Source organism: Lacerta agilis, chromosome 8 (assembly GCF_009819535.1).
Source record: "Lacerta agilis isolate rLacAgi1 chromosome 8, rLacAgi1.pri, whole genome shotgun sequence".
Lineage (NCBI taxonomy): Eukaryota > Metazoa > Chordata > Lepidosauria > Squamata > Lacertidae > Lacerta > Lacerta agilis.
In genome coordinates this window covers 79,272,123-79,300,115 of record NC_046319.1, presented here as the reverse complement: position 1 = coordinate 79,300,115, position 27,993 = coordinate 79,272,123, and the positions used below count along the sequence as shown (strand labels likewise).

Here is a 27,993-nt window from a genome sequence, read left to right as displayed (position 1 = left end):
TTTTTTGCATTTTGTTCAGATTCTATATTTTTTTTTTACGTTAAAAAAGGAAAGAAAAAGCAGACAGTTTATACTTAAAATAACTTAAGAAACCCCACAAAAATCAATTACATAAATTGCCCCCTTGTGGCAACTCCTCTGGAGCTGTCCCCCTGCCCTGCCCCATTCCTTTGGCCTCCCCGCTGGCTTCTGGCTTGGGATTTGTGAAAACGTCCAAAATATAGGTGTGGAGTTTGGGGCGGGGAATAAAACCCAATCATCACCAGAGATTCAAATTAGCAATTTGTTACAGAATCTAAATATTACACAGCCAACACTACCACCTATGGGCCCCCAATCCAACCCCCACCCGCTTGCCTCGCACTTGCTGAACTTCTTCTTTAAAAATGGTGCATGTGATGAGACAAGTATATTGTAAATCCAGCCGCAGCTTTACAACAACCAAAACCCATCATATAAACACTTGGATGGATGAAGCCTCTGTAGGACATTCTCACTGCCCGCCCCACCCCAGATCCCCGCTCTTCCCTTCTGGTATCAGCCCTATTCTATCAGGTCTCTGGGAAGTGGCACCTTGGCTTCCAACCGTTTCCCAGCCAGCAGAAGCTGCAGCAGCTCCAGTCCTTGGCTCTCTTTGTACAGTCTCTGCTTGGTATAGATTTCTGTTATCTGTTCAACGTCCTTGCTCCAAGGCCGCCATTGTGATTGGGGGCAAGGTAAGCGTCTGTGCGGTGGACAGGGGAAGAGAAAGGGGAAGAGGAGGAGTTGTATGAAGAGGAGGGTGCCCGGGTGTTCTGGCCCCCAGCTTGAGGTTGCTGCAAATTCAGGATGCTATCAATGGCGCTCTGTAGGTGCTCGTTGAGCGAGTCATCTGGGGGGCTGTCGCTGGAGAAGCTGGCATTGTCCACATCAAAAGACTCTGACTTTCTACGTTTGGCTGGGGGCAGGGGCACATCCCATGTGAGTTCAGAGGCAGAGCCATGGTCAGGCGGCTCGATTTTTATCATCCGGTGATAAAACTCATCCTCAACCTCCGCCAATTCCTTCATAAGGCCACTGGTTGAATCGTCGGTCTTCGGAGGGGTGGGGCTCTCTTGCATCACGAGGGAGCGGGCATCGCTCCGGTTGAAAAAGGTATGCTTGGTGCCCTCCTCTGACCGGCTCTTCTCTGCCCCAGCCACGGAGGCGCTCTCGTGAGTTTTGCGGGAAGTGATGACGCTCCTGGAGCCCCCGTCCTGCTTGATGATGAGGGTGCTTGGCACCATATCGACTTTCGGGCTGCTCTCTTTCAGGCAGGTGTCAGAGGCTTTATCCGCTACAAAAGCGTCCACATTCTCCCGGTACGTCTTACGGAGGGGAAGCCTGCAGTAAGTCACAATGGGCTTCTTCTCCACTGGAGCTGCTGTGATATGGTCAACGGTCCCATTCATTTGCCCCGCCGTTGAGACGGCAGTGGTGGTGGCAACGGCTGAAGCCGACGAGTGCTGGTCAGCTGTTTTGATCACGGTGCACATGGGCGGCGGTGTCTGGTGGACCGGGTCCAAGGCAGTGTTGTGAACCACTTTGCTAAGGCCCGCCTCCTGTTTGATCTTCAGTTTCAGTCCAATCCGGCTCCGGGCTTCGTAGGTTTTGATGGGCGGCTTACTCCTGGAGGGCAACGCATCCTCGTCACCATCTAATGAGGGAGAGGCCTTGGCCCACGTGACAGAGGGAGAGCCTCCGCTGTGCTTGATGACCAGTTTCGTTGGGTTGATCTGGGTTGCCATCTGCACAGGAGGTGCCTTCAGGTTCTCAGAAGCCAGAGCGGCACTGCTGGACAGAGCGCCCTGAGCCAGAGAAGAAGCAAAACTCTGCGACCGCGAAGATGAGGAAACATACTCATCTGCAAGAGAACAACACGTGTCACTATTTCAGGCAAAAACAGACCGAGGTTTTCTCATGCCACCACTGACTCAACAACAGCAAACTTTAACCTAGAGATGGCCACTTCTTTAGTGTCAGGGGCCACTGTATTCTCCAGTTACAAGCTGGAACAATCCAGTCTCTTTCACAGATGCCGACTCTCTATAATAATATTGGCATTGCCTGAGAGCAAAAGCTCCACAGATATGGAGTGCGTGCACTCAGGTGGTAGGAGGTCACAAATGTGTTTCTTGTAAGATTCCCCCCTCAGGAGGCAGGTTGTCAGTCAAACCAATGCTTCTTTGGCCTCCAGAAACTGTTTTGCTATCTCACACACAAATATTGATACAAAATACAGAAGGAGATTTATTGCTTATTTTCCTTATAAGTGAAACAGTGGTTCAAAAAAACATTTTACCATACCTTGATTAAAACTTGATTAAAACTTTGTAGGATCAGTTGGGGGCAGATAAAATTGCTCTGTGGGCTACTCACTGACCACACACCATGCATTTGGAGAACACCTTTAAGCCTTTTTGGCTGGGCACCCAGTCACTTCTCTCTTACCTTCACAGCACACTTGGTGGTTTTTTTTTACTTCTGAACCAGGAAACTACATTTGGAATTCTGGGTCTTAAACCATCTTCAAACCTTTGATATCTAAAGTCTCCCATTTCAGGTTCTGCATTCTGCAGAAGTGCACTGCGAAGGGATTAGAGACGGGGCTGTGTGCCAAAGACTCTTTCATATCTTGGTTTACTAAACTGAGATATGATCATCCAAACTGAGATGAGAAATACTGGAGGTCAAGCCTGCCTGGGAGTCAGTCCTCTGCCCTGGAAGTCCTTAATGCCAGATGTGGAGGTCGCTGACAAGAGAAAGACAGTTGGCATTTTCTCAAAAGCACAAGGGCAGGGAAGAAGAAGAAGAAGAGGAGGAGGAGGAGGAGGAGTTTGGATTTGATATACCGCTTTATCACTACCCGAAGGAGTCTCAAAGCGGCTCACATTCTCCTTTCCCTTCCTCCCCCACAACAAACACTCTGTGAGGTGAGTGGGGCTGAGAGACTTCAAAGAAGTGTGACTAGCCCAAGGTCACCCAGCAGCTGTATGTGGAGGAGCAGGGAAGCGAACCCGGTTCACCAGATTACAAGTCCAACGCTCTTAACCACTACACCACATTGGGAGTGGAGGAAACACATATACTGGAATAAGCAAGCTACACAAAGAAATGAAACACGTCTTTCCTCACCTGGCTTCTCCTTTGCCAGCTGTTTATCAAGAGATAAGGTGGTCTTTTCTTCCTGTATGAACATTCGATCGATCATCACCATCTCTGCTGAAGGACTGACTCTCTGCCAATGGAGGACAAAATATTGTGTCATGGAGAAGGCAAAGCAGGCACTTAACAAACGCCAACCAGGGCCTCATGAAATCCCCTTCCCAATCTAGATATTGTTGGGAACTTCCTTCCCTTTGCTGCCTCCCTCACTGTTGACATTAAGACTGACACTCCTCAGGGCAGTGGCTTCTGTACATTTGTAAGGCTGTGGCAAGGATGAAAGTAAGAAACAATCAAATCTGTGTTGGAGGTGTAATCAAGTAGAGGGGACACTCATACATATGTGGGGGATATGGTGTATGAGGAGCTAAATATTCAAACAAAATTTTATTAAGAAAACAGAAGCTTTTTTATTGGGCATACTTGATACATACATCACCATAAAGTATTCTTTTATGTTACAGGGGCAGCGAGAACATTAGTTGCCAAAAATTGGGGAAAAGAAATAACACAGACAAAAAAAATGGCAAGATAAATTATTGGATTGTATCGAATTGGCCAGATTGACTGAAGCTATCAGGGATCAGCCCTGACAAAAAATTCAAGCAGACTGGGAAAAATATAGAGAATATTTTAAAAAGCAGAGACCTCAAATTAATACCTGGATTTGTTTCGATTAACTTCTGCAAAATAAATTAATGTATGTAAATCAAAAATAGAAGGAAAAAGAGGTAACAAGGAATTAAGAAGGAAAGTTTACCAAAAACGAAAAGAGAACCGTGTTGAGGATGAAGGAAGTCAATTGGAAGGAAGGAAGAAATGAAGTATGGTATATATATAGATGTTCATTTGTTTGTATCAATTTTTGTAACATCGTTTTAGTTGTATTTTTCTGTTTTTTGTAAGTTTTAGTTTTGATTATGTATTATTATTATTTTTATGTATAATGTGTGTATGTGTGTCGTAAAATAAATTCGAAAGAAAGAAAGAAAGAAACTGTCAGGGAACTGTCCCAGGCTCAGCGCAGGGTGGTGGAAGGGCTCTCGGGATGCTACAGAGAGACCCAGCCCCACCTGACCAGCAGGGGCTGAAGAGCCGAGGCTCTGGGGATGTTGGAGAGGCTCTGCACTCCCTTCGCTCAGAGGGCGAGCAGGGGGGCACACAATTTCCGTCGCCCCAAATGCGTAGAGGGGTGAAACGAAAAGAGGGGAGGCAGGGATTCCGTATACCGAAACTCTTTCGTTGGGGTCAGAACCGGAAGGAGCCATTCTCGGATTCTGCCATCGGTTGATACAGACATGAACTTTTAGCTCTGCACTGTACATAGTATGCACAATAAAACTACCAAAGGAAAGGTCGGAGTCTTGCCTGTTTACTCATGAGCAACTACCTACGGACCTTACAGAAACGATTCATATTAACTGATTAAGAAGCCGGTGGCAGGAGAAAGAACGGATACATTTACTCTGCTGCATTTTCTTTTGTTTGTATGGATAAATGCAAAAGCCCCTCCTAGCCCAGCAATCAGGTCAAATGGGAGGAAATGTGGTCAAGGGCGGGGCATTCCTAAGCGAGGGAATCCTTGGCAGTCCACCAGTGTGGCTCTGCAACGCTCAAAGGATGAGGCTGGTTCGAATCTCCCACCTGCAAAATAATCACTATTGTCCACTTGTTCTTAATGAACTGATATGGATTTAAACAAGCTGGTGAACCGGTATAATCTACTGTACAGAGTTGCTCATTTTCCACAGATGAGTGCAAGTGGAAATCCACATGTAAACCGACACATAAGAAGCCTCTAGCCCTGATAGCGGTGGAGATGCAAATTTTAAAATATGCAAGCGCTGTTCATGTTCCAGGGTGTCTTTGCCCTTCACCAGTCTCTTCCTTGTTGTTGTTGTTGTTGTTCAGTCGTTCAGTCGTGTCCGACTCTTCGTGACCCCATGGACCAGAGCACGCCAGGCACGCCTATCCTTCACTGCCTCTCGCAGATTGGCCAAACTCATGTTAGTAGCTTCGAGAACACTGTCCAACCATCTCATCCTCTGTCGTCCCCTTCTCCTTGTGCCCTCCATCTTCCCCAACATCAGGGTCTTTCTAGGGAGTCTTCTCTTCTCATGTGGTGGCCAAAGTATTGGAGCCTCAGCTTCAGGATCTGTCCTTCCAGTGAGCACTCAGGGCTGATTTCTTTGAGAATGGATAGGTTTGATCTTCTTGCAGTCCATGGGACACTCAAGAGTCTCCTCCAGCACTCTTCCTTGTTACCACCAGTCATTTAATCTCCCATTTCCTTACAGCCCCTCGACCTGCCCAACCTCCTCTTTTGCCAACAGTCCACTCTTCCAGCACCCCACCCCCCTCCTAAGCATCTCCCACCCAAACTCTGCAAAGTCTCAACTATCTGTTTCAGAGAAAATCTTTGCAAATAAACCATACCGGTGTCCTGTATTGACTTGTATTAGCTCATTCTAGGCACAGAACCTTGGTTTCTTTGGGAGAAAAAGAGGAGCTTTTGGCAACATATGTACATCCCTGCCTATTCTTCTTTCCCTACAAGTTCACTTCTCCGTCGTATTCATTTATAATAATAATTTTAAAAAAGCACACCAAACTCAGAGTTTACCATAAGATTGCATCAGGTTCCTTCCAAACACAACCATGTTATCACCCGTGTGAGTGTTCCTGGCAAAGGCCAGGATTAGATCAGGATACTTCTTGGAAAACTATCTGTTCAAAGAGGAAGCTAGAGAAGAAAATTCTTACCCGGGATTCCTCCAACAGCAGCAGGCGGTATTTGTTCAACATGGCTTGTGTGCGTTTCAACAACTGTGTAGACACCATTTCAAACTCTTCATCTACTAGAAAGAAGCAGAACAGGAAAGGAGGGGGGGAGGCAGGGAGGGGGTGGTTATATGATTGCCTCCTGTGAATGGGACCTGCTGTAACAAAACCCTTCTTGCTGCTGGAGAATATTCGTAACGCATTAATGTTAAGTCTTTCTTTCTCTCTTTTTGGCCAATTATTTTAATTGATTTCCCATAATTTTTCACAAACTGTCACCAAATTAATACAGATTAAAAAGCTGACTTCCCACCCCCCCAGATGTCCCTTCTATTTTCCTCCCTCCTTAGCTGCTCCCCCAATAAAATAACTTTCCAGCTACCATTTCAAAATACGTTCATCCCTTCTCCCTACATTCATCCCTTCTCTCTACACATCACCCGCACATTACCAATTCCTGCTATGACTTTTATACATTGTTATAACCTGTCCTCAAAATAGGCGAGTGGAGTAAATCCTCTTTTATCTATCTATAATAGTCATTCATCAATTTTGAAACATTTCCTTCTGATACCTCTTGAGTAACACTTTGCCTGAGAAAAAGGGACATTCCTTCCTTCCAGACAACATACACACATTCCTCCCCTCCCCTAAATGTAAGTATTTCTAAAATGGTAGCCATATTTCTCTTAACTGCAAAGAAAGTACCTGAAAGACTGACAAATTTATTTTGCAATGAATTTTCGCAGGCAAGGGCCTATTTTAATCAGCTGCATGAAGCTATCTAGAAAGCTTCGAACCTGCCTATACAACGGGTACCCACGTGGCACAGCTACAGGTGAAACTCAAAAAAATGAATATTGTGGAAAGGTTCATTTCTTTCAACAATTCAACTTAAAGGTGAAACTAATATATGAGATAGACTCATGACGTGCAAAGTGAGATATGTCAAGCCTTTATTTGTTATAATTTTATGATTATGGCGTACAGCTAATGAGAACCACAAATTCACAATCTCAACTTTGGGGTTTTCATCAGCTGCACGCCAAAATCATCACAATTATAACAAGCAAAGCCTTGACATATCTCGCTTTGCATGTCATGAGTCTATCTCATATATTAAACTCCAGTAGCAAATGAAAACAATTGCTTACATAAATGGACTTTTCCATGATATTCTAATTTTCGAGTTTCACCTGTAGTGCAACGTGCATCAAAGACGCAAAAATTAAAATGTAAAAGGGTAGCTTAGATTAGGTGTACTAACCCTATTAGGGATTCAGGATTCTGGATTTAACAGGAGTTCGGTGTTCTTCTTCACTTCCACTGCAATCCTATGGGCCTAGCCTAGAAGATACCCAGTTCACAGCACCCACAATCTGGTGAGCACAGCAGGGGTGGTAGTAATGAGCCCTCCAGCAGAACAATTACTGTATGACTTTTATGCACATTTTTTAAAAGTACTTTGGGAACTTAGCTTTTACTTTATCTTAGCTTTTACTTTTAGGACTATGATCATCAGTAAGGATACAGAGTAGTGGGGTTTAACAGAAGGGGGCGCTAATGCTTGGACAATTAACAGACAAGCTATGGGAAACAAGAGTTGGATCCATCTCTTTGCATCTGATGCAGGAGAATCCCGGACAAACTCACCTTTCCGATAGTCATGGGGAGAAGGCAACGTTCCTTGGTATACGTGGTATGGAAGGAGCCTCTGCAAGGCATCTTCAAATGACCGAAATGAGGTTTTGTAGTCAGGATGCAGCACTGCTCCTTGGTGTTTATGCAGCTGTTCCAAGAAACTAAAGGAAGCAGCAAAAAAGATTGATTGAGCTTGTGTCAGGGGTGCTAATTTGGCCCATGAGGTTGTTTCCCCCCCAACCACGCTCTCCTGCCCTGTAAAGGTAAAGGTACCCCTGACCATTAGGTCCAGTCACGGACAACTCTGGGGTTGCGGCGCTCATCTCGCTTTACTGGCCGAAGGAGCCGGCGTACAGGCTTCCGGGTCATGTGGCCAGCATGACAAAGCCGCTTCTGGCGAACCAGAGCGGCGCACGGAAACGCCGTTTACCTTCCCACCGGAGTGGTACCTATTTATCTACTTGCACTTTGACGTGCTTTTGAACTGCTAGGTGGGCAGGAGGAGGGACCTGAGAAACGGGAGCTCACCCCGCCACGGGGATTCGAACCGCCAACCTTCTGATCGGCAAGCCCTAGGCTCTGTGTTTAGACCACAGCACCACCCGCGTCCCCCACCTGCCACATAGCAGATATCAAATGTCAGCTAGCAGTACCACTTTGCTCCATGTGATGCTTTTATATGTGGGGGTTATGTTTGTTCTATGATTGTAGATTTCATTGTTATAACCTGCCATGGGATCTCAAGGTGAGACTGGGTAAGAATCATATATAATGTATGGCTACAAAGAACAAGGAACTTAGGGTCGTTCCTCTGCACACGGGATTATGTTTAGTGTCTTTTAAATTTGGTTCCACTCTAGAGCTCCTGAGCATCTCCACCCCATCATTCAGCCCGGACACTGAGATCCAGCGCCGAGGGCCTTCTGGCGGTTCCCTCATTGCGAGAAGTGAGGTTACAGGGAACCAGACAGTGGCCTTCTCGGTGGTGGCGCCTGCCCTGTGGAACGCCCTTCCATCAGAGGTCAAGGAAATAAGCAGCTATCCTATTTTTAAAAGACATCTGAAGCAGCCCTGTTTAGGGAAGTTTTTAATATTTAATGCTGTAATTGTTTTAACACTTGATTGGGAGCCACCCAGAGTGGCTGGGGAAACTCAGCCAGATGTGCGGATACAAACAAACAAACAAATATAATAATAGTAATAGTAATAGTAATAGTAATAGCCAAAAGTGGGGTTTGCATTTGGTGCTGAATGCAAGTTTCGCTTTCAGCAGGAATTCTTGCAGCTTGAGAACTCAAGCTGGGATTGCAAAAGAAGAAAGAAGCCACAGTGCACTTGCAGAACACGTCTAATTCTTCCTCTGAAGTTGAATCACCTGATGTTATATGGCATCAGTGATTGACAGGTGGGTGATCCCACCGCCCTGTAAAAAGTGGTTGTGGAGGGTGGGCCAGTTCTGGGTTCGACCCACCGGCCAGATCCAGCTCCCCACTCGGATAAACACTAACATTCCCCACTGCTTTGCTTCTGTTCTTAGGAATGCATATTTGTTGAGGGGTTCTGGTAGAGACTCACCAAGCTTCCTTGCTGGGCTGCAGCATGGGAGGGGGCTTTTTCAGGTTTGCAAGCTTGCCCTCATACTGGTAAGGAAAAACAACAACAACATAAGAACAAAGAGCAGGTGAATTTGATGTCACAAAGAAAACACACTCCTGCTTGTACGTGGCCAGGCTTCCTGGTGAAGATGCTGCTCATAATATGGTAACACTAATCAGGCAACAGATCATTGTAGTAAGAGAGCTTCGTAGAAAGCGATGGGAGATTTCGCAAATCCTTAGAACCATCAGACCAGGCATGTCCAACAGCTGGATCGTGATCTACTGGTAGATCACTGGACGTCTGTGGTAGATCATTGGCTCCCACAAAGAAGCTCAACATTTTGCCCCCCCCCCAAATGGGGCCTTCTCCTCTTCCTTAAAAAAAGCTACAGGTGGGTAGCCGTGTTGGGTCTGCCATAGTCGAAACAAAATAGAAAATTCTTTTCAGTAGCACCTTAGAGACCAACTGCCGTTTGTTCTTGGTATGAGCTTTCGTGTGCATGCACACAAAAGCTCATACCAAGAATGTGCATGCACACGAAAGCTCATACCAAGACAAACACACGAAGAAGTGTGCATGCACATGAAAGCTCATACCAAGAACAAACACAGTTGGTCTCTAAGGTGCTACTGAAAAGAATTTTCTATTAAAAAAGCTAAACAACTTCGACATGAACCCCTAAAAAATGGGGCTTTCCTCCTCCCTATAAACAACAACTTGGACCTGAACCCCCCCCCCCAAACAGGGATCTCCTTCCTTAAAAAAACTCAACAACTTTGACCTGAACCCCCTAAAAGGGGGTAGATCACTGCCAGTCTTGTGAGTAGATCTCAGTCTCTTGGGAGCTGGCCACCCCTGCATCAGACAATTGAACAGGTTCAAAAGAAGGACAAAAAGATGGTTAGAAGTAAGGAATGCTAAGTCCATATGAGGGAAGGCTGAAGGACTGTTTAGCTTTGAGAAGACTGAACGGGAGGCATGATAGCACGCTCCAAATTTCTGCAGAGTGTTGCACAAAAGAGGACAAGGGCTACTGCCCAGAGGGCAGCACTAGATCTATGGGTTTGAGCTGCAGAGGTTTTATTTGGCTGAAATGATTCAACGGATATGACTTGGCTGAAACCGCTTGCCAAAAATAGTTGAATGAATGAATAAAAGCTGCATTGGTGCATAGGCTCACCTGCTGCTGGATTGGGTAGGGGCTGAAGGCATGAGTTGAGGCAAGCCCTTTCCAACTACCTGGAGCTGCAACGGACCTTTCCCCAGATTCAAGCCTGACACAGAGCTAATGACTCCAGGCTTTGTCTGCCAAAGAACAAGAAGGTAGCTTTACCCGGATGGATTGTGATGAATTAGAACCAGATACACAAAGGAAGTTAGTAGCAACACAAACAGTTACAGCATTGCCAACGCTCGTGGAGATAGGTATCAGAATTCTTCAGTGCTGCAGTTGCAAACCCTTAGCCAGGGGTCCCCAAACTAAGGCTTGGATGCGGCCCAGTCGCCTTCTAAATGCGGCACGCAGAGGGGTCCGGGAATCAGCGTGTTTTACATGAGTAGAATGTGTCCTTTATTTTAAATGCATCTCTGGGTTATTTGTGGGGCCTGCCTGGTGTTTTTACATGAGTAGAAGGTGTGCTTTTATTTAAAATGCATCTCTGGGTTATTTGTGGGGCAAAGGAATTCGTTCATTCCCCCCTCCCCCCCAATATAGTCCGCCCCCCACAAGGTCTGAGGGGACAGTGGACCGGCCCCCTGCTGAAAAAGTTTGCCGACCCTGCACTTAGCTATGTGGATAACGACAGCATTTTTAAAAGAGCCGTGTAAATTTAAAGCAGTTTATTTAAAGCGATGCAAAGCCCTGAGTATGGAAATACATACTTTAGGTTATTTTCCTAAATCACAAAAGTTGATGGCAGAGCACAAAAGAGCAACATGTATACTATTGCAACTAGATGTATTTCAAACTACGCTGTTGGAACTATTTACGTTTAACTACTAACAATAATCATGACTACTACTTAGTCAATTAGGCAAAAACTATAAATAATTCACTACCTATCATACTGGAAAATAAATATGCATATATGGATGGCCCCAAGAGTGATAGCTCAGTGTCACCTACTGCTAATAAACATTCTGTGTGAGGCCGTGTTGATTCTATAATCATACAATGCTTAAGCAGACTCATACTGTTGGTGCTGAAAATAAACACTAGGCAATTATCAGCATGGGTATGTTTTGTTGCAAAGAATTATTAGCTTCCTTTAACAATCCCACCTGAACTGGCTGCTGGATGGCAAGAGGACCTGCAGGTTTTGCTTGCCCGTGGCTGCTTTCCCTCCAGAAATGGTTGCGGCGCTGCCGGAAAATGTTTTACTCTCTGAAGGAGCTGCAGCAGCAATAGCTAGAGAAATGGGGAAGAAACACAAGCAAGTGAGATTTCAAAATGATATATGGAACGTTTCCAAGTTGTAAAAATAAGTGTCTGGAATCTTAGTTTTGAGTCCTACATCTCTCTTTTGGATTTTCTATATACAGGTAGTGCCCAGTAGTGCAATTCCCCCCCCCCCCCGTTAAAAATAGCTTTATTGAAATTTAAATCAAAACATACACATACAAATCAATTAAACAAATTAAACAAATCAGACATACCAATCAAAACATACAAATCATACACCTGTACCCCCTCATCCCCACCCCTCTGACTTCCCTCCAGCACATTTCTTCTTCTGTCATAAATCCTTTTTTCAATATGCATTCTGCATTCTCATTTTTTCTTTATGCAACATTTTCTATAGTGCAATTTTATTTTATTTTTTTACAGATGCGCGAGCATCACTGGTCCCTAAAAACCTGTAGCCAGGGAGTGGATGGACTGAGGGTTTGTGGGAGCAAGCTTTTCTCCCTCCCCCCACAAACACAATGTTTGCAGTCATGGGCGGAACTTGGTAGCCTTCTCCCTACCCTTGCAACCAGAAGCCAAACATAGAAACGAAGTTGATTTCCAGGGTGACTAAGGCCTGGATCCTCTCATTTAACCATTGCCTGGAGGAAACGGAAGGGAGAAGATAAGATACCAGAGCTTATCAGCAAGAACAGGCTATCTCCCCTTGCTGGCAATTTCAGCTTCTTTTTTTTCCATCCAAGCTAGCTTCTGGAAGAGTCTGTCTGACTCTAATGTTCTTTTCTTCCCCCTCCCCTTGATTATGACCAGGCTACTCCCAGTACATAAACGTAAAGCCCTTACCCCTAAAAGGCAGCATTTTAAAAAATGGATACAGACCATCCTGAAGGATGTCTGGAGACTACAGCAGTCCCTGACATTCTGTAGCTGGCCATCCTAGCTCTTGCAGCCAAAGCCAACCCTTTGATTGCTCCACCAGTTCAGTGAAGAAAGCAAAGTGTCTCTGCCCTTCCATTGCAAGGGATTGGGAGAAGGCCATTATTCATATTGGAGGTTGGCCAGGCCAGCAGGGCTACATTCCTGCTCTCAGAAATGTGCCAAGGAATCTTTAATGAGCACAATAACGGGGAAAAGGGGCTAGATGTTTGAATCTTATGTGGAAGAGCAGGGGGAAGAATACTGCAGGGAAAGTTGAAGAGCAACGGGGGGTGGGTGGGGGGAATAATGTTGCTAAGTCAGATCTGGTTTGGTTTTTCAATCAATCTGGAAAAACACCAACAATGGAAGCCTTTCTTTCCCCTGGCCATGGCAGGCAGGCAGAATTCCACATGGAACCTGGACTTTCATGTGTGGAAGGGGAGGGGGTGAAACAGGATTCTGCTTTTTTAAAAAGTGTGCGTGGGGGGGGAAAACACGTTTCCATCTCTCATGATTTTGGGGATAAGGCATCAAAACCTTAAAAATTCAAAACATGTTTTAAAAACCCACCAAAGTTGGAGCAAACTTGCATGAGGAATGGATTGGAATCTTAATTTTGGAGAGGACAAAATGTAACGGGTCAGTAGTAGTTTATTCCAGTTTCTGGGTAATAGAAAGGGCACATTACTCCTGAGTCTATGTTTCTCCTTCTCCTTACTGTGCAACCTCACAGAACTTGGCGACATTATATATATATATATATATATATATAGATATATATATATATATATATATATATATATGTGTGTGTGTGTGTGTGTGTGTGTGTGTGTGGTGTGGTATGAGAGTTTATATCTTGCCCTTTATAAGGTGATCTCTGGGCAGATAACAATGCATATGCAAAAAGCATAGGACAACATATACAGTTCCGAAATGTAACTCCTGCGTAAGTAGGGTGACGCCTGCAATAGCCAAGGTGGGAGGAAACTGGTTGTGTGCTCGCCACAATAAGCTTTGAGCCACTCCAAATGTTTGACAGATCCTCGATTCCAAGTAAAGAATTTATCTGCACTCAATTCTATGCCATCTCATAGAAGACACTTTTCCTGGAGGTAGGGATATCTGATTTGGGGTGGTTTTAAAATCTTTTTTTGTGGGATGCACACATACCAGTGCCTTATGTATTTATAAAGAGCCAGTGTGGTGTAGTGGTTAAGAGCGGTGAACTCATAATCTGGGGAACCGGGTTCGCTTCCCCGCTCCTCCACTGCAGCTGCTGGGTGACCTTGGGCTAGTCACACTTCTTTGAAGTCTCTCAGCCCCACTCACCTCACAGAGGGTTTGTTGAGGGGGAGGAAGGGAAAGGAGAATGTGAGCCGCTTTGAGACTCCTTCGGGTAGGTAGTGATAAAGCGGGATATCAGACTCTTCTTCTTCTTATATACATTGGCTATTATTGGCGTTGGGAATCATTATTGACAGTGTCACCTGCCATCAACAACTCATTTCCTGTTTCGTTTGTGGCATGAACCCTCTTTTCAAAACCCTAGGAAGAACCTCAGCAACCGCAAGGGACAGGAAGGTGGGCTGCAGTACCTGATGTGGTCACCTCTACTTGCCTTGTAGCAAGGTCAAAATGAACTGATAACGACAAAAGTTGCCAGATTCATTGAGGGTGCAATGAGATTAAGGGCCACTATCTGAATGATATCATAGATATATGCTTGTTCTTTTTATTCATTGTTGTTTTTATTTGTATATTGCGTGTCTGTTGTTGCTATGGCTGTTGGCTATGCGAATAAAGCTTTTATCTATCTATCTTGCGGCAAGGCCAGTCCTAACAACCTGGGATGGAAAAGCACACCATTTTCCATGAAGCTGAACACTGCAACTTTTACTCCGCAGTTTCTTACACTAGTCTGTTGACCCCCAAAAACCATTATCTTCTGCAAAGCTTGCACGTTATTTCCTTTGCTTTCTACGCTGGACTGCGCATACAGACAGGTGCATGCACGCACATGGTGGGAAGAGTGAGAACGGCACAGGGGAAAGAAACTATTTACCAACAGGCAGGTATACACGAAATATATGAAGCAAAAGACAAGCAGAAACACTCAGAAAGATTGATAAAACAAAGCAGTCCTCCTCTCCCCCAAATTCAGCCCCACAAGCATAGACTAAACAGTGTTTTATCAACGTACATATTGATGCTGATTTGACCAACACAGGTGTTTGTTGCTGGAGGAGTGATGCAGGTTGTGCAGGCTGCCCTCCTCCTCCTCCTCTCTGGACCTGCCCCTTTTCAAGCGCTGGAGCCGCCTTGCTGGAAACTGCACTGGAAGGCTGAACGGTGGCAGGCACAGGAGCATGGCTGTGAACTGGTGCTGCCTGGCTTGTTGATACTGTGACCTGCTGTCCTTGGCTGCTAACCAAGACTGAGGAGGGCTGGCTGCTGAACTGGCTCAGCACAGGCGGTGCTTGGCTAGTGGAAGTTGGCTGCTTCGTCTGTAGAATAATCCCCTGGGGCATCTGCATAGATAAAAAAAGCCAGAGAATAACCCACAAAAGCCACTGGCAACACTGTGAGTGTACAGAGTGTGTCAGACACGCTCGGTACACTTTGACCATAAAACTAAGAAACGATAACTGATGAAGAATAAACGAAACAGGGCCTTGTCCTGGAGTTAACAATCGTCGTAACTGGAATTTGTTTTATACTTTCAACAACAAAAATAGAGAAAACCATTGTTTATTGCCGTCCTGGCCTGAGTCCTTGCAACCTTTCTATTTTATTTCCTGTATTCTCCAAGGACTCCAGTTTTCTAATTAACACTGTGAGTGGGCCAAATTATGTGTTTCCTGAACAATCAAGTAAATGCAGAACCACACATCTGGGAATATGGGTAAGATGGCATAGGCCAGAGGATGCAAAACTACTATTTAGAGATAAGCACTGAACTCATTCTCCTGTTTGATTTCTAAAACCAATTCCGTGCTTATCTGCAAATAATGGAAGTGCTTTCACCAATACAAAAAAGGAAAAAGCTCTTTCCTACTGCAACTTCCTTTCCATCTCCTTGCTTAAGGTGTTCAATATAAGGATCCTGCACTTAAGAGACACTGGTGTCTGTTTTTAACTGGTGGAGAAATCAAAGGCAAGAGCTGGCCTTTTATCAGCAATTGCCTGGCCTCCTAGTGGCTAGAAGGACCCATAAGCAGCAAGTGCATAGGCCTTAGAGCTCTCACATCTGGTAGTGGCATTTAAATAGTTGGTTCGTCCTGCGTACCCATGGCAAAGTAGGCCACGCTCAAGGATGAGTTCCTGTAAAGTTTTGAAAGAGGATTTTGGTGGGTAGGCACCCAGTCGTTAAGAAAAAATTCTGAATGGAAAAACAAGTCAATATTGGCTGGGGGGCTGCCCATATTTGAAATGGAATGGGTATTTGGAAGGGGCGTATACAAAGAGTCAGCAAGGTTTATCATGCCTGGGCCGGATTGGTCCTGTGGAGATCACTCCGTGGGCTGGATCGCGCGCGCCTGCGATTTTCTGCATCTGCGCAGACGCAATTTTCGGCATCTGTGCATATGCAGACATGATTTTCGGCGCCGTGGAAGTGAGTCCCCCGCGTTGCGGTGCACCAGTTTAGCACAGCGCACGAGCGGACAACTCAGTTTGGGGGTGGCTTGTGGGCCAGCCAAACAACCTCCGCGGGCCACTTCTGGCCCATGGGCCTTAGGTTGCTGACCCCTGGCAAAGAGTGTCTTTGAGGCAGGCCTGGTGGCTGGGGTCTCTTGGTACAGCAGATTGCCCATAAACGTAATGAATAAGCTGAGGCCATGCCTGCCACCCTATTTTGTACAGGCGGAATCATTCTGTTGCAGTGAAAGGGCTTCAGTGAGCCCGCAATTAACCCAATTCCCTTTCCCACCAATTTCTATGGAATTGCGGCCGCTTTACCTGCTGAAACCGGTCCATTAACTGCTTCTGCTGAGGTATGGGTGCTGGAATTGCGGAAAGAGCCTGGAACTGATTCGGAACCATCTGAAAACTCCTCTGCTGCTCCGGCGTTAGATGAAGTGCCTGGGTTGGGGTGGGGGGCTTGATAGGGCCCTGGGCAGAGAACTGGAGCTGGAAATGGGGGAATGGGTATGCTGCACCTCAGAGGCAGCCTGAATCTGGGGCTGTAGCCGGGCCTGCCCTTGGGATTCGGCCTGCGGCTGGAGCTGAGGTGCAAGCTGAACCTGTAGCTGCAGGTGCGGAGGGGTTGCCAGCTGAGGCTGCCCCTCTGGCTGGGCCTGTGGCGCTTGGAATGATACCTGAGGCTGCGAGGGGGGCCGCAGAGGATGCTGGCTGGGACCATGAGGAGAAGAAGCAATCTGATTCTGAATCACATACAGATTCTGCATCTGGGTCTGGGGGGTGCAGGACCGTGACAGGGGCTCGGAAGGAGGCCTGGACAAAGTCTGTGGTTGGGAAGGGGGCCTTGAGTGAGGCCGGGACGGTGGCCGGGACAGTGGCTGAGGCTGAGACGGAGGGCGGGACTGGTGTGGCGACTGCATCTGTGAAAGGTGTGTGGGCTGGAGCTGGGGGCTCTCCCCCACTGAAGGATGAGGTAGTGAATGGGATGGGGAGGCTCCGGGAAGTTTCTGCTGCCCTGAAGGCAACTGAAAAAAGGAGTTGGGGTGGGGGGGAAAGAAAGGAAAGAGTAAACTGGGTTAGAAGTCTCTTGTGAAGATGCTCTGAGGTGCCTAGGCACCACAATAACCAGCAGAAGCAGCTAAGAATTATTAAGTTCAAAGCTCGCAATTGCCAGCTTCGTGAGTCAAATGAGGCTGCTTGTTCCCTCCTTCCCTTCATCATCAGTTCCCACTGTGAGAGACCCTGAAACAGGAGGGGAAGCTTTCTGGGGCAGGGTGTCAGATTCTCATGCTGCCCCACTGAGAATACTGGTGGGTACCTGCCAAATTTATTCCACTGCCTCGGCTTGTTTGCAAAGCTTGGCTGCAAAAGATGTTTCTTGAAAAGATTTTGCCTTTTAAACCACAGTGACCAAGGCAACGAAGAAATAAATACAAGGAAGGTACCTGGTCTGCTGAAAAAGTGTTTCTTAAAATGTCAAATGGCTAAACAAAAAGCTTCTGTCAAAAATCTTATCCTAAGGAAGGCAGGAAGAAGCTGGCTTCTTTCAGTATTTTGGGGAACAGGGAGAAGGGTGTCCATGTCTTCTAATTCCCATTAGACAAATACACACCCCACCCTTTCAATCTGCCCAGTCACCCTCCCTTGGGCAACGAAATCTCCCGGGCTGCGTTGTATTAAATGCCACTTCTCCAGCCTGCCTAGGGGTCCTCTGCTAACCCCTGTACAGCTTGCGCTACAGTATTTTCAACATTTACAAACGTGCGAGTAGAATTCACGGCACTCAATTTGCAAGTAATACTTCTCTGCTTAAAGAACAATATACACAGGAAGGAAAGAGATACGCATTCTGGTAGGAGATGGCAACGTACCACGAGTGCAGTGCACAGCTCTGGAGGGACAGAGGAGAAACGGGAAGGAAAGCAGGAACGGCGGCGGCAGCAGCAGCAGCAGAACCACCACCTCCCAGGGTTAGTTGGATCGAAAGGGAAGCAAGCAAGAGCAGCAACAGGGAAAAGAGACAAACAGGCGACGGCCACAGTCTGGCAACAGGGTCAGTAAAAGGGGGAAAGATTTTTGGCCAGTCCTAGAAATGTTTGCCTGTTTGGATTGTTGTGTGTTCACCTATGTGCTAAAAAATAAAAAAAAATAAATCAGATGTGCCCATCCCTTGGGCTGTAAAGTCCTTCAGGCAAAACAAAGCAAAAAATAATTCCTTCCAGTAGCACCTTAGAGACCAACTAAGTTTGTTCTTGGTATGAGCTTTCGTGGGCATGCACACTTCTTCAGATAGACTGAACCAGAAGTCACCAGAAGTGAAACAGAAGTTCCTTCAGGCAAGGAACCAATGGTCCTTCTTTATGCTATAGAAAGGCCATATGCCATTTTCACCCTTCCTTTCCCCCCCCCTTGTTCTTAATTTGGGCATAATGAAAGAGGTAAGTAAAGCTCTTTGTGAACTAAACCATCCACCACCAGTATATGCGGATTGTTCCCCTCTATCTGTTGCTTTTTCCCAAAGCAGAACAAATTATTATTTTTTGTTATAAGAAAGCTAGACTCCATGCCAGTTTTACTGAGCTTTACTGGTCAGAAGAGAGGAATCCAGAACTGTATATAAACCTTCAAAATATTCACCACAGAGGCAAGGAAGGTGCATATTTCAAAACTTAGATCCATTCTCTGCAGATACAGGTGGCACCATAGTAATGTTTGCATGGTTCACAATATCTATTTATAGGAGACAAAAACGAGTTTTGGAAAATAATGTACAGAGATTATAATTTATGATTGTGGTTATGAAAAGTTGCAAATAATGTTTCAGTTGTTTATTTTTTAAATGAATAACCATTTTCTTTCTTTTCAGCATTTCTGCCGTAACCTAAAGTGGAAAAAAATTCTATGTCTACATCTCAGTGTGCCATCCATACCTCTGTCTCTCTCCCTAGTATCTGTGTGTCTGAGTTCAGGATCAAACTGACTACTCCATGCAAGTACACCAGTATTAAAACAAAATAGGAAATTCTTTCCAGTAGCACCTTAGAGACCAACTGAGTTTGTTCTTGGTATGAGCTTTCGTGTGCATGTATCTGAAGAAGTGTGCATGCACACGAAAGCTCATACCAAGAACAAACTCAGTTGGTCTCTAAGCTGCTACTGGAAAGAATTTCCTATTTTGTTTCGACTATGGCAGACCAACACGGCTACCCACCTGTAACTGGAACCAGTATTAAAGATATTAATTAGTGCACTAACAAGTAGGTAGTGCTCCCTGCCCCCCCCCTCCCAGCCTGGCCTGAAGAAATGAACTAAGCAAAGCTTTTTCTGTCACTTTCTTTCATATGTCTCATTTCTGCATGCCAGGGTATTGCTAAAGGCACAGTAAAAATGAACACACACACACACACACACACACACACACACACACACACACATGGTAACCTTACATGTACCGGTCAGTGGTCCTCCTAGTTGCTAGGCAGGAGGAAATATTCTAATGAAATTTTTAACCCCCCCTGTATTGTTCACCAATTTCCACAAGGGGGAGACTTCATTGCTATTTTTAAAATTGTGTCACCACCAACACCCAAGCCTTGCCTTTGTTTTGAAGTGTGGGAGAATGCAAGTGCCAACCAAAATGAGATGCTAATATTTCTCTCTCTCTCTCTCCTCTCTGTGTGTGTGTGTGTGTGTGTACGCATTCTGCACAGGGAATGTGCAGGAGAAGAAGCTGAAGGGAAGACTAAGAAGAATGGCCAGACATGTTAGACAGAAGGGCTCAAGGCAGGAGGACAGGCCAAAGCGAGGCGACTTTGTGGATTTGCAAACAGGTAAGGGGCTACCTGGCAAGCCATTGCCTGCTGGGGAGGGCCGGCTGAGAACTGAGGTGCTTTGGACTCCACCGGCGGCAGGTTGTGGTTCTGGCTCAGCTCTCGGCTGGCAGGCGGCTGCAGGGCTGCGCCTACACTGCTGCTGACTATCACCGAGGCTGGGACACTGCTTGTGGTGCTGAGGGCGGTGGTGGCTATGCTGTAGATGGGCAGAGGCATTGGCAGGTGGGGAGGTACTGTGGATTCGTTCATACTGCTCTCCTGCTGCATTTTCAGGGCTGGTGAATAAAACTGCTGCTGCTGCTGCTGCTGCTGCTGCTGGCTCCGATCCTTCTGAAATTTCCAAGAGATTTAGCATGGACCACATTTATGATAACTACCTGCTTCTACCACCCACTTTTTTGTCAATGCTGATTACTGCGTATGGACATGGCTCCCCCAAGCAGACACGGCCTTAGAATTGCATCCTAAATTCTGGTTTCAGAGCCCCCACTTCCCCTCTCAGCAACTCGCAATGTGAAAGACACAAAAATAAAGAATATGCAGAAGGTCACGCCTGACGCTGAGTTTCAAAGAATTTGCTTTTAGGGCAAAGAAGCAAGCATGAGGCTCACAGTCAATGGAAGCCGTTATAACCTGTACTTCACATTCAGACAGGGGTCTGGGCCTATGCGCAGAATGCTGTTTCTAATCACAGAATCATCTTCACTACTGCTTCACAACTGTGCCACATGAATAGCAAAAACACACCAACTGTTCTCCTGCCTTCCTGTGAGCAGCCAAGCTGCGGAGATTTGATTCAGGCGAAAACAAACACCCATATTGTTACTCTTTGGGGGAGTGAGGCTAGATGTCCACAGTGATTACTCCATCTCAGTTCTACAGCTCGGAAATTTGAATTTTATCATAACCATTTATCATATGTGAATATTAGGAAACTGACATAAACCTACTTAAGCTGCACCACCTATTGGGACAAACTCTGTTTTGCAGAGGTTGCTGAATTGGGGGGTGGGGGCTGCTGGAAGGAGAGGAGTATTGGAAGAGAGCAATGGCTGAAGACTACAGAACAGTGCAGGACATTGAAAACTCCGCTCTTTAATGACTGGAAGATCATCCCAACCTTCTACTATCTCTGGTTCACCCCCAGCTTTTAGCAGACATCTTAAAGAGGTCATCTTCTTGATCATCAGGTCAAGAAGCCTGTCTGGTTTTGGTTTTTTATAGCTTTGATGGTTTCATGGAGTCAAGGCCACACAACTTCCTTGACGTTATAAGTTAATATTTCCTTAATAAGCTGGAACATGCACGGACAGAGAGAACAAACTAACCAAACTAGCCGGGCTAGCCGTAATTCTAGGAAACCTTTCACTTGCCTGCTGCAGGAACATCTGCATAGAATCCTGGGAGATGATGGTTCCAGCAGCTGCCTGGCCCAAGATAATCTTTTCAGGACTAGATGCCACCAAGCTGGGACTGGGCTGCGAAGTCACGGGTACCTGTGCTGGCTGCTGAGGCGGTGGAGTTTGCTGCTGTACATTCAGCTGAAGCTGGGAAGGAGCCGAGGACTGGGAAGTGGACTGGACGGTTAATATGTTGGCTTGGTCGCTGCTTGGCAGCAGGTTGGTGCTGGAGGTCGGCTGTGGCTGAATGAGACCTGGGCTCTGGCTGCTGGCACTAGGGGGTGCTTGGATGGTCACAGTTTGGTTGAGGTTCTCGGTGGCATTCAACATAGCCACTTGGTTAGGCAGGGTGACTCCTTGGATAACAGTCTGACCAGTCTGATTAATGGCACCGCTGGCCAGGGAGGCCGTGATGGTGGACTGACTCTGAGTTGTCAGGCTACCGGCTAGAGAGACAGGCATCTGGAAGAGAGTCGGCTGGCCAACCTGTCCAGGTTGCAACTGGATAGGAGCAGAGAGAATGTGGGCAGTGCCATGTGCGTTCTGCGACGTCAGTACCTGCCCCAGGTTTAGTTGGCTTGCCAGGTTTTGATTGGTGAGGATTTGGGCAGGCAGTGCTTGATTTGTTATTAGCTGCCCACCAGGCCCTTGGCTGGTGATGATGTGAGTTTGCCCACTAGGGTGCGAGGTGGTTAAGATCTGGCCACCCATATTAGCCTGCAAGGCTGACAGCTGTTGGGGAATCTGGACTGCCGAAGTGCCGGTGAGCTGTCCCGGGAGAAGGAACTGGTTCTGACCCTGTAGCATTGCCTGGGGGACATGCTGCGCTGGGATAACAATACTGCTGCCTTGATTCAGCAAGTGGACACTCATGGGTTTGCTAAGGGCCTGCTGCTGCGGCGGGGGCTGCTTGAACATGTTGGCAGGCAGACCCGGGGGGAATCCAGAGAGCACCACATTTTGCCCAGCCTTGCCTGCCATAAATGTTAGGTTCTGCTGGGCCTTCTGTTGTTGGAGGGCAGCCTCGTTCTGGATGGTAAGGGTAGCATTGTTGGGGCAAAACGTTTTAGGGGTGATCTGATACAACTTCTGCTGGAGGACTCCTGGGGGTTTAGGTTGAATTGGCGTGGGTGTCCGGTGAATGATCACGTTTTGGGCCTGTACCAGAGGGCTGCTCAAGTTTGACGTGACTGTCAGAGGCTGGGAGCCCTGTGTAGCAGATACACTCCCAAACATGGAGCTTCCATTCAGTGTTGTTGTGGCTACTGCTGGGAGGTTCTTCTGGATGACAAGGCCTGCATTCTGGGGAGACACCCCAGCCGAAGTAAGGGTGACCTGTTGCTGTTCTGCTGCTGTCTGAGTGATGTAACTTCCAACTGGCATCGTGGCCACTTGGGAAGATTGAACTTGCTTAGCGATGATCTGCTGAGCAGATTGGTTAATCGCCATCACCTGCTGGCCAACCACTTGAATCTGCCCAATGCCCAGTGCTCCACTGGGGCTCCCATTTGGCAACCCTTGAAGGTTGGAAATGGGCTGTATGGTGACGTTTCCCAAGCCAACTTGCTGGAGGAAAGGTTGCACGCTGATGGCCTTGTTGACAACATCGGCTCCAACTGACTGCTGCACCAATGCTTGATGAGTCAAGACTGCAGGTTGCTGCAGTCCAATGAGGTCAGCTCCGCCAGAGAAAATCTGTGGTGTGACATCGGAGGCAGTGTGGACAACTGGCTGAAGCGTAGGGAGCTGAAAAGAACCCAGATCCAGTTCTGCCTCTGCCTCCAGAGTCTGCTCAGTGATGTTTGCCTCCTGCAGGCTCTGCTGGAGAATGTCACAGGGCTGGTCTGAGTTCTGCAGGTTGGCCCCGCCCCCTGAAGGTGACCCCAGGATGTCATCTTCCAGGAAGTCTAAGTCAACACTTGTTGTGGGCTGGCTCTGTTCAGCGCTCAGATGATTGCCAGGGGTTTCTTGTACGTGCAGCTAAAAAAAGAGTAAAGATTAAGCACACGGAGAAAAAAGTAAGCTTTCAATGATAGAAATAAAACATAGAATTTTTTTTAATCTTTCTGTGCTCAACAGTTTATGCCTTTTTTCCCTTAGGTGCTATGCAACAGCACCATTTTCTTGGTTTTAATTTTCTTTGGGCCAAATTAGATTTGGTTTAACTCCTTCCTCCACTTTGCTACTTCTCAAATTTAATCTGCCCTCCCAATTGCTGTTAGCCACGGAAGTGGAAAAAGCACACACATGCAAGTACCTGTCCTTCCACACCCACCCCAAAGCTAGACCACTTTGAGGAAGGCGATTTAAGCTGGAAAATAGTGCAGGAGTAGCTTTTTAAAAATATATTAAAAAAACAACAAAAAACCCTCCTCGGTGACACTAATCCAAATTAGCCTTCCTTGCCAAGGGGCTTTTAAGCAAAAAGGTGTGTGTGTGTGGGGGGGGTGGAGTTAGGAGATGCAACCATAGATTTCCCTATATAAGCCCTTAATATACATTATTACAGTGCACACAAACCCTGTTGACTGCTGCTTATGCTGGACAAAGTGTGGTAAGCATTTTCTGTCTTATATCAGACCTTGCAACGAAACATCTGGTATAAGACAAAAGCACTTCAGTATCCAGGTTCCCAAGGCACACAAATGGAAGTTCTTGACCTCATTCTGAAAGAAATCTTTCCCAAGCTTTTGCAACCCTCCAACCTTTACTAAGCTGATCACCGTGATCAGGCCCTTCCCCACAGAGCAGAACAAAGCACCAGGACAGAAGAGGACAGCAAGAGAACAGCAAACGTGAAACCCACAGACAACCAACACTCCAAGCAAATCCTTCGAAATAAATGTGGGCGGATCACACAAATCCTAGCACGGCGCTGCTACCATCCATTGTGCCCAGTGCCAATAACCGTGTGGGTGAAATCAAATCACTCTTGGAGTTACATATGGAATATCACACAGGAGACTGATTAGGGCTATGAAGAGACTCTAGGACAATTTCCCCTTACACTGAGCCCTCTTTCTTTGATACCTCAGCCTCTGCATTTTCTGTAGAACTGGCTAAAGTAAAATATACTTTTCAATTATTTTGTCTGTTTCATTATAACACATGTACAAATGCCAGGCTCGGAATCAAATGTAGAACATGCAGATTTTTTTTTTCCTGATGACATGAGAGAAATGAGGTTTCCACTCCTATCAGTTTTGCTCTTACTCTGCCTCCTTGTACAAACACCGATATACACTTCTGTTTAACAATAAAGGGAACGCAACCAGGTTGTCACATTGCCTATTGCCTTTCTGTGGCATTTTAACAATTTTATCAGGTGTCTGAGACATTAACAGAGCTTGTATGTCTTCCTATGCACCTGTATGTCCCGTTTGCCTTTTTTTTTTGCTATTGTGTGTGCTCGCCATGGTGGAAATGTAACATTACAACGTGTACAGCTTTCATCATGCACTGATCGTTATGAAATTATAAATGTGTAAAAGAAGGACATGATGTTTCTAAAAGTGATATAAACTGTGCTGTAAAAATGAGGTGAAAAATACATACCCCAGCACCCTCAAAAAAGGCACTGGCTGCATCTCCTGTGTTGGTCCAAGAGATCATCACTGTCAATCTGTAATTTAAAAGATTTAAATTACTGTAAAGGTAAAGGTACCCCTGACCGTTAGTCCAGTCGTGGACGACTCTGGGGTTGCGCGCTCATCTCGCTCTATAGGCCGAGGGAGCCGGCGTTTGTCCGCAGACAGCTTCCGGGTCATGTGGCCAGCATGACTAAGCTGCTTCTGGAGAACCAGAGCAGTGCACAGAAAAGACCTTTTACCTTCCCGCCGGAGCGGTACCTATTTATCTACTTGCACTCTGACATGCTTCAAACTGCTAGGTTGGCAGAAGCTGGGACCGAACAACGGGAGCTCACCCCATCGCGGGGATTCGAACCGAACGGCCTTCTGATCGGCAAGCCACTAGCATCTGTGGTTTAGACCACATCGCCACCCGCGTCCCTAGTGTCAGTTTGTTTAACAAACTACAAATTGTCCCAAATACAAGCAAAAAGACCTCATGCCTTGTTCTCCTGAAGTTGTTTTGTTTTACATCCTCACTCTGCCTCATGTTTTTGTTTTCGTTTTGCGTGGCATGTATCTGGGGTGGAAAGCAAAAACTGCTGGGTAGAATTTGTGCTGTGGCTTAAGAGTTATGTGTGAACCAGGTCTGCAAACACTGGCAAAGTTGTGCTTAAAGATGTTACAACGATCCTTGATTGGCTGAAAGTGGACAATGGTGTGGGGACAGAAGAATAATAAAGGCCAAGATGGCACGGGGCCGTAGACATGTAACTAGGCTTGGGGTATATTTTCTTTAGCCATACAGTATAAACATATTGATCTACTGAACAGCTTTGCAGCTGAATTAATATCTATATGCAGCCCCACCTACTAGGATGACAAGCCCCTCCAAGCCTTAAATACAATGGAGAATTTTTACACTTATCAGAAAACATTATAGCTTGGTTCACACACAATGTGTAGTCAGTTTGTTTAAAAGTAAACGTAAAGGTACCCCTGACCGTTAGGTCCAGTCGCAGATGAAACTGGGGTTGCGTGCTCATCTTGCTCTATAGGCCGAGGGAGCCGGCGTTGGTCCGCAGACGCTTCCGGGTCATGTGGCCCGCATGACAAAGCCGCTTCTGGCGAACCAGAGCATGCACGGAAACACCGTTTACCTTCCCGCCGGAGCGGTAGCTATTAATCTACTTGCACTCTGACGTGCTTTTGAACTGCTAGGTGGGCAGGAGCTGGACCGAACAACGGGAGCACATCCATTACGGGGATTCGAACCGCCGACCTTCTGGCTTGACAGTGTTCAAGGTTTCAGACTGACACAAAATGGAAAAAACAAGGGGGACCACTTCATTCACAGACCGAGGCACTAGGTAACTCCTTTCAGTGGCTAGGTTCTTGCTATAACTGTAAACAAGTTTCTCAGTTGTGCTGGTGGAATTGTTTGCTTTGAATAGAAATGAGTAAATTGTCTTAGGTAACTGCTAAGTATTTTATAACTGCATTTGTTCTTCATTCCTCAAAGGTCTCAGAGAAAACAACTGGCAGAACAGTGTCCTCTGCATTCATTTTCTCGGATTGGCACCACCTCGTTCTACTGTGTCCACTTCGTTCATTGCAGACATACAAGCCAAAGGGTACTTAAGGAAGCTTTTGATTTGTCAATTAGTCATGCATCAACATAAGCATTAAAGAAACGTACAGAAGAGCAAGTCCTCACCTTTTCAGATCCATGTAAAAAATCGTTCAATGCCTGAGGATCCTGGGGGGAGAATGACATAGGAAGTTTACTTACAAGTAACATGTAAAGGACTATTCTGTATTTATGTACCAAAACAGACAAATGAGCCTATACCTATCCTTATCAATAAGTTGGTGGGGGATTCCAATGGTTTCTTTGTTTTGGTTCCACTTCTTCTGTCCTCAAACACATTTGTATTCCTTCTATGAGGGTCTTAATTACCAAGCCATGTCTAAAATTTATTTGCATGGTGCTTATAGAACAGAATTTAATGGTTATCATATGTTAGTGCTAGTATTGCACAAGGCTATCTGAAACTTGCAAGACCCAGTGGAAGGCCCACTGAAATTCTTACTTTTTAAAGTAATTATTCTTCTTACGTTACTGAAGTGGTAGCCATTTTTTTCCTTGGTCTCAAGCAGATCTTAATTAATTTTTCTCTTGCCTCCCCAATGAATCTTGGGTTTCCTTGTTATGTTATTTATAAATTTACATGGGTCTGTGGCCTGTAATAAATCTATCTACAGGAACTGGATCCGATTGGGTGGGCAAGATCCAGGAAAACTGGCCCACCCACCATGCACAGGTGTGCCCACCTTCCGAGATGACAATAGGTGAGAACTTAAAGGGGGGAAAAAGGCAGGAACTGCTCAATAATTGTAGTTTAAACCTTTCCTTTCTAGTATCAGCTTGAATTCAAGCCACAGCTACTAGGTTTTCTACCTACTTCAGGAAGGAGAGGCTCCCATTCCATAAGTTGGTGCGGCTGGGGGAAAATGGCCTCATCAGCCTAATTTGGCTCACGGGGCGGAAGCTCCCCATCCATCCATGGTCTAAAACATCATTTCTTTTGTCAGTTGTTCTGTACAGCAGCAACTTTCTCTTTCTGGAGAAGCCTCATCTAGCTCAGACTGTCAGATTTAATGAGAAAGCTTCTGGTTCTAGCTAGCACATCCTCTATAAAGATCAAGAACAGGCCAAGAGGCACGTGTTCCACCAAAGACAGGGCAGCAACAGTTGTCAAGGCAGCAGTCACGTAGAGGGGCTCCAAGATTTTGAACCAAGCGTGGCTGAAAGGTGCAGCACTTGAACAGCTTGAGAACAAAAATATCTGTAAGGGAATGTTCCGTTTCTGAAACCCTTTTGCCACAAGAGAGAACATGCTATTCACGGGCAAAAGGGAAAATACTTACCAAATTACATCTAGCAAGCACCGGCCATCTTCATCATCCATGTCAACTGAAAGGAAAGGTTAGAGAATGTGTTACAATCATGTAACGACATG

General features: G+C 46.1%; 1 protein-coding gene across 1 annotated transcript; it reads right to left on the bottom strand.

The window, feature by feature from the left end:
• BICRA (BRD4 interacting chromatin remodeling complex associated protein) lies at window positions 1-27,942 on the bottom strand. The gene is given in 19 exon segments (XM_033158795.1): window positions 1-1,882; window positions 3,154-3,256; window positions 5,947-6,038; window positions 7,618-7,766; window positions 9,181-9,245; window positions 10,385-10,395; window positions 10,398-10,509; window positions 11,485-11,534; window positions 11,537-11,611; window positions 14,730-15,057; window positions 16,487-16,671; window positions 16,674-17,193; window positions 20,011-20,331; window positions 21,375-23,381; window positions 24,957-24,998; window positions 25,000-25,023; window positions 26,688-26,729; window positions 27,697-27,778; window positions 27,902-27,942. Coding segments are annotated over 19 exon segments (5,466 nt in total). The 3' UTR covers window positions 1-665.
• Window positions 27,943-27,993: the final 51 nt, after the last annotated feature.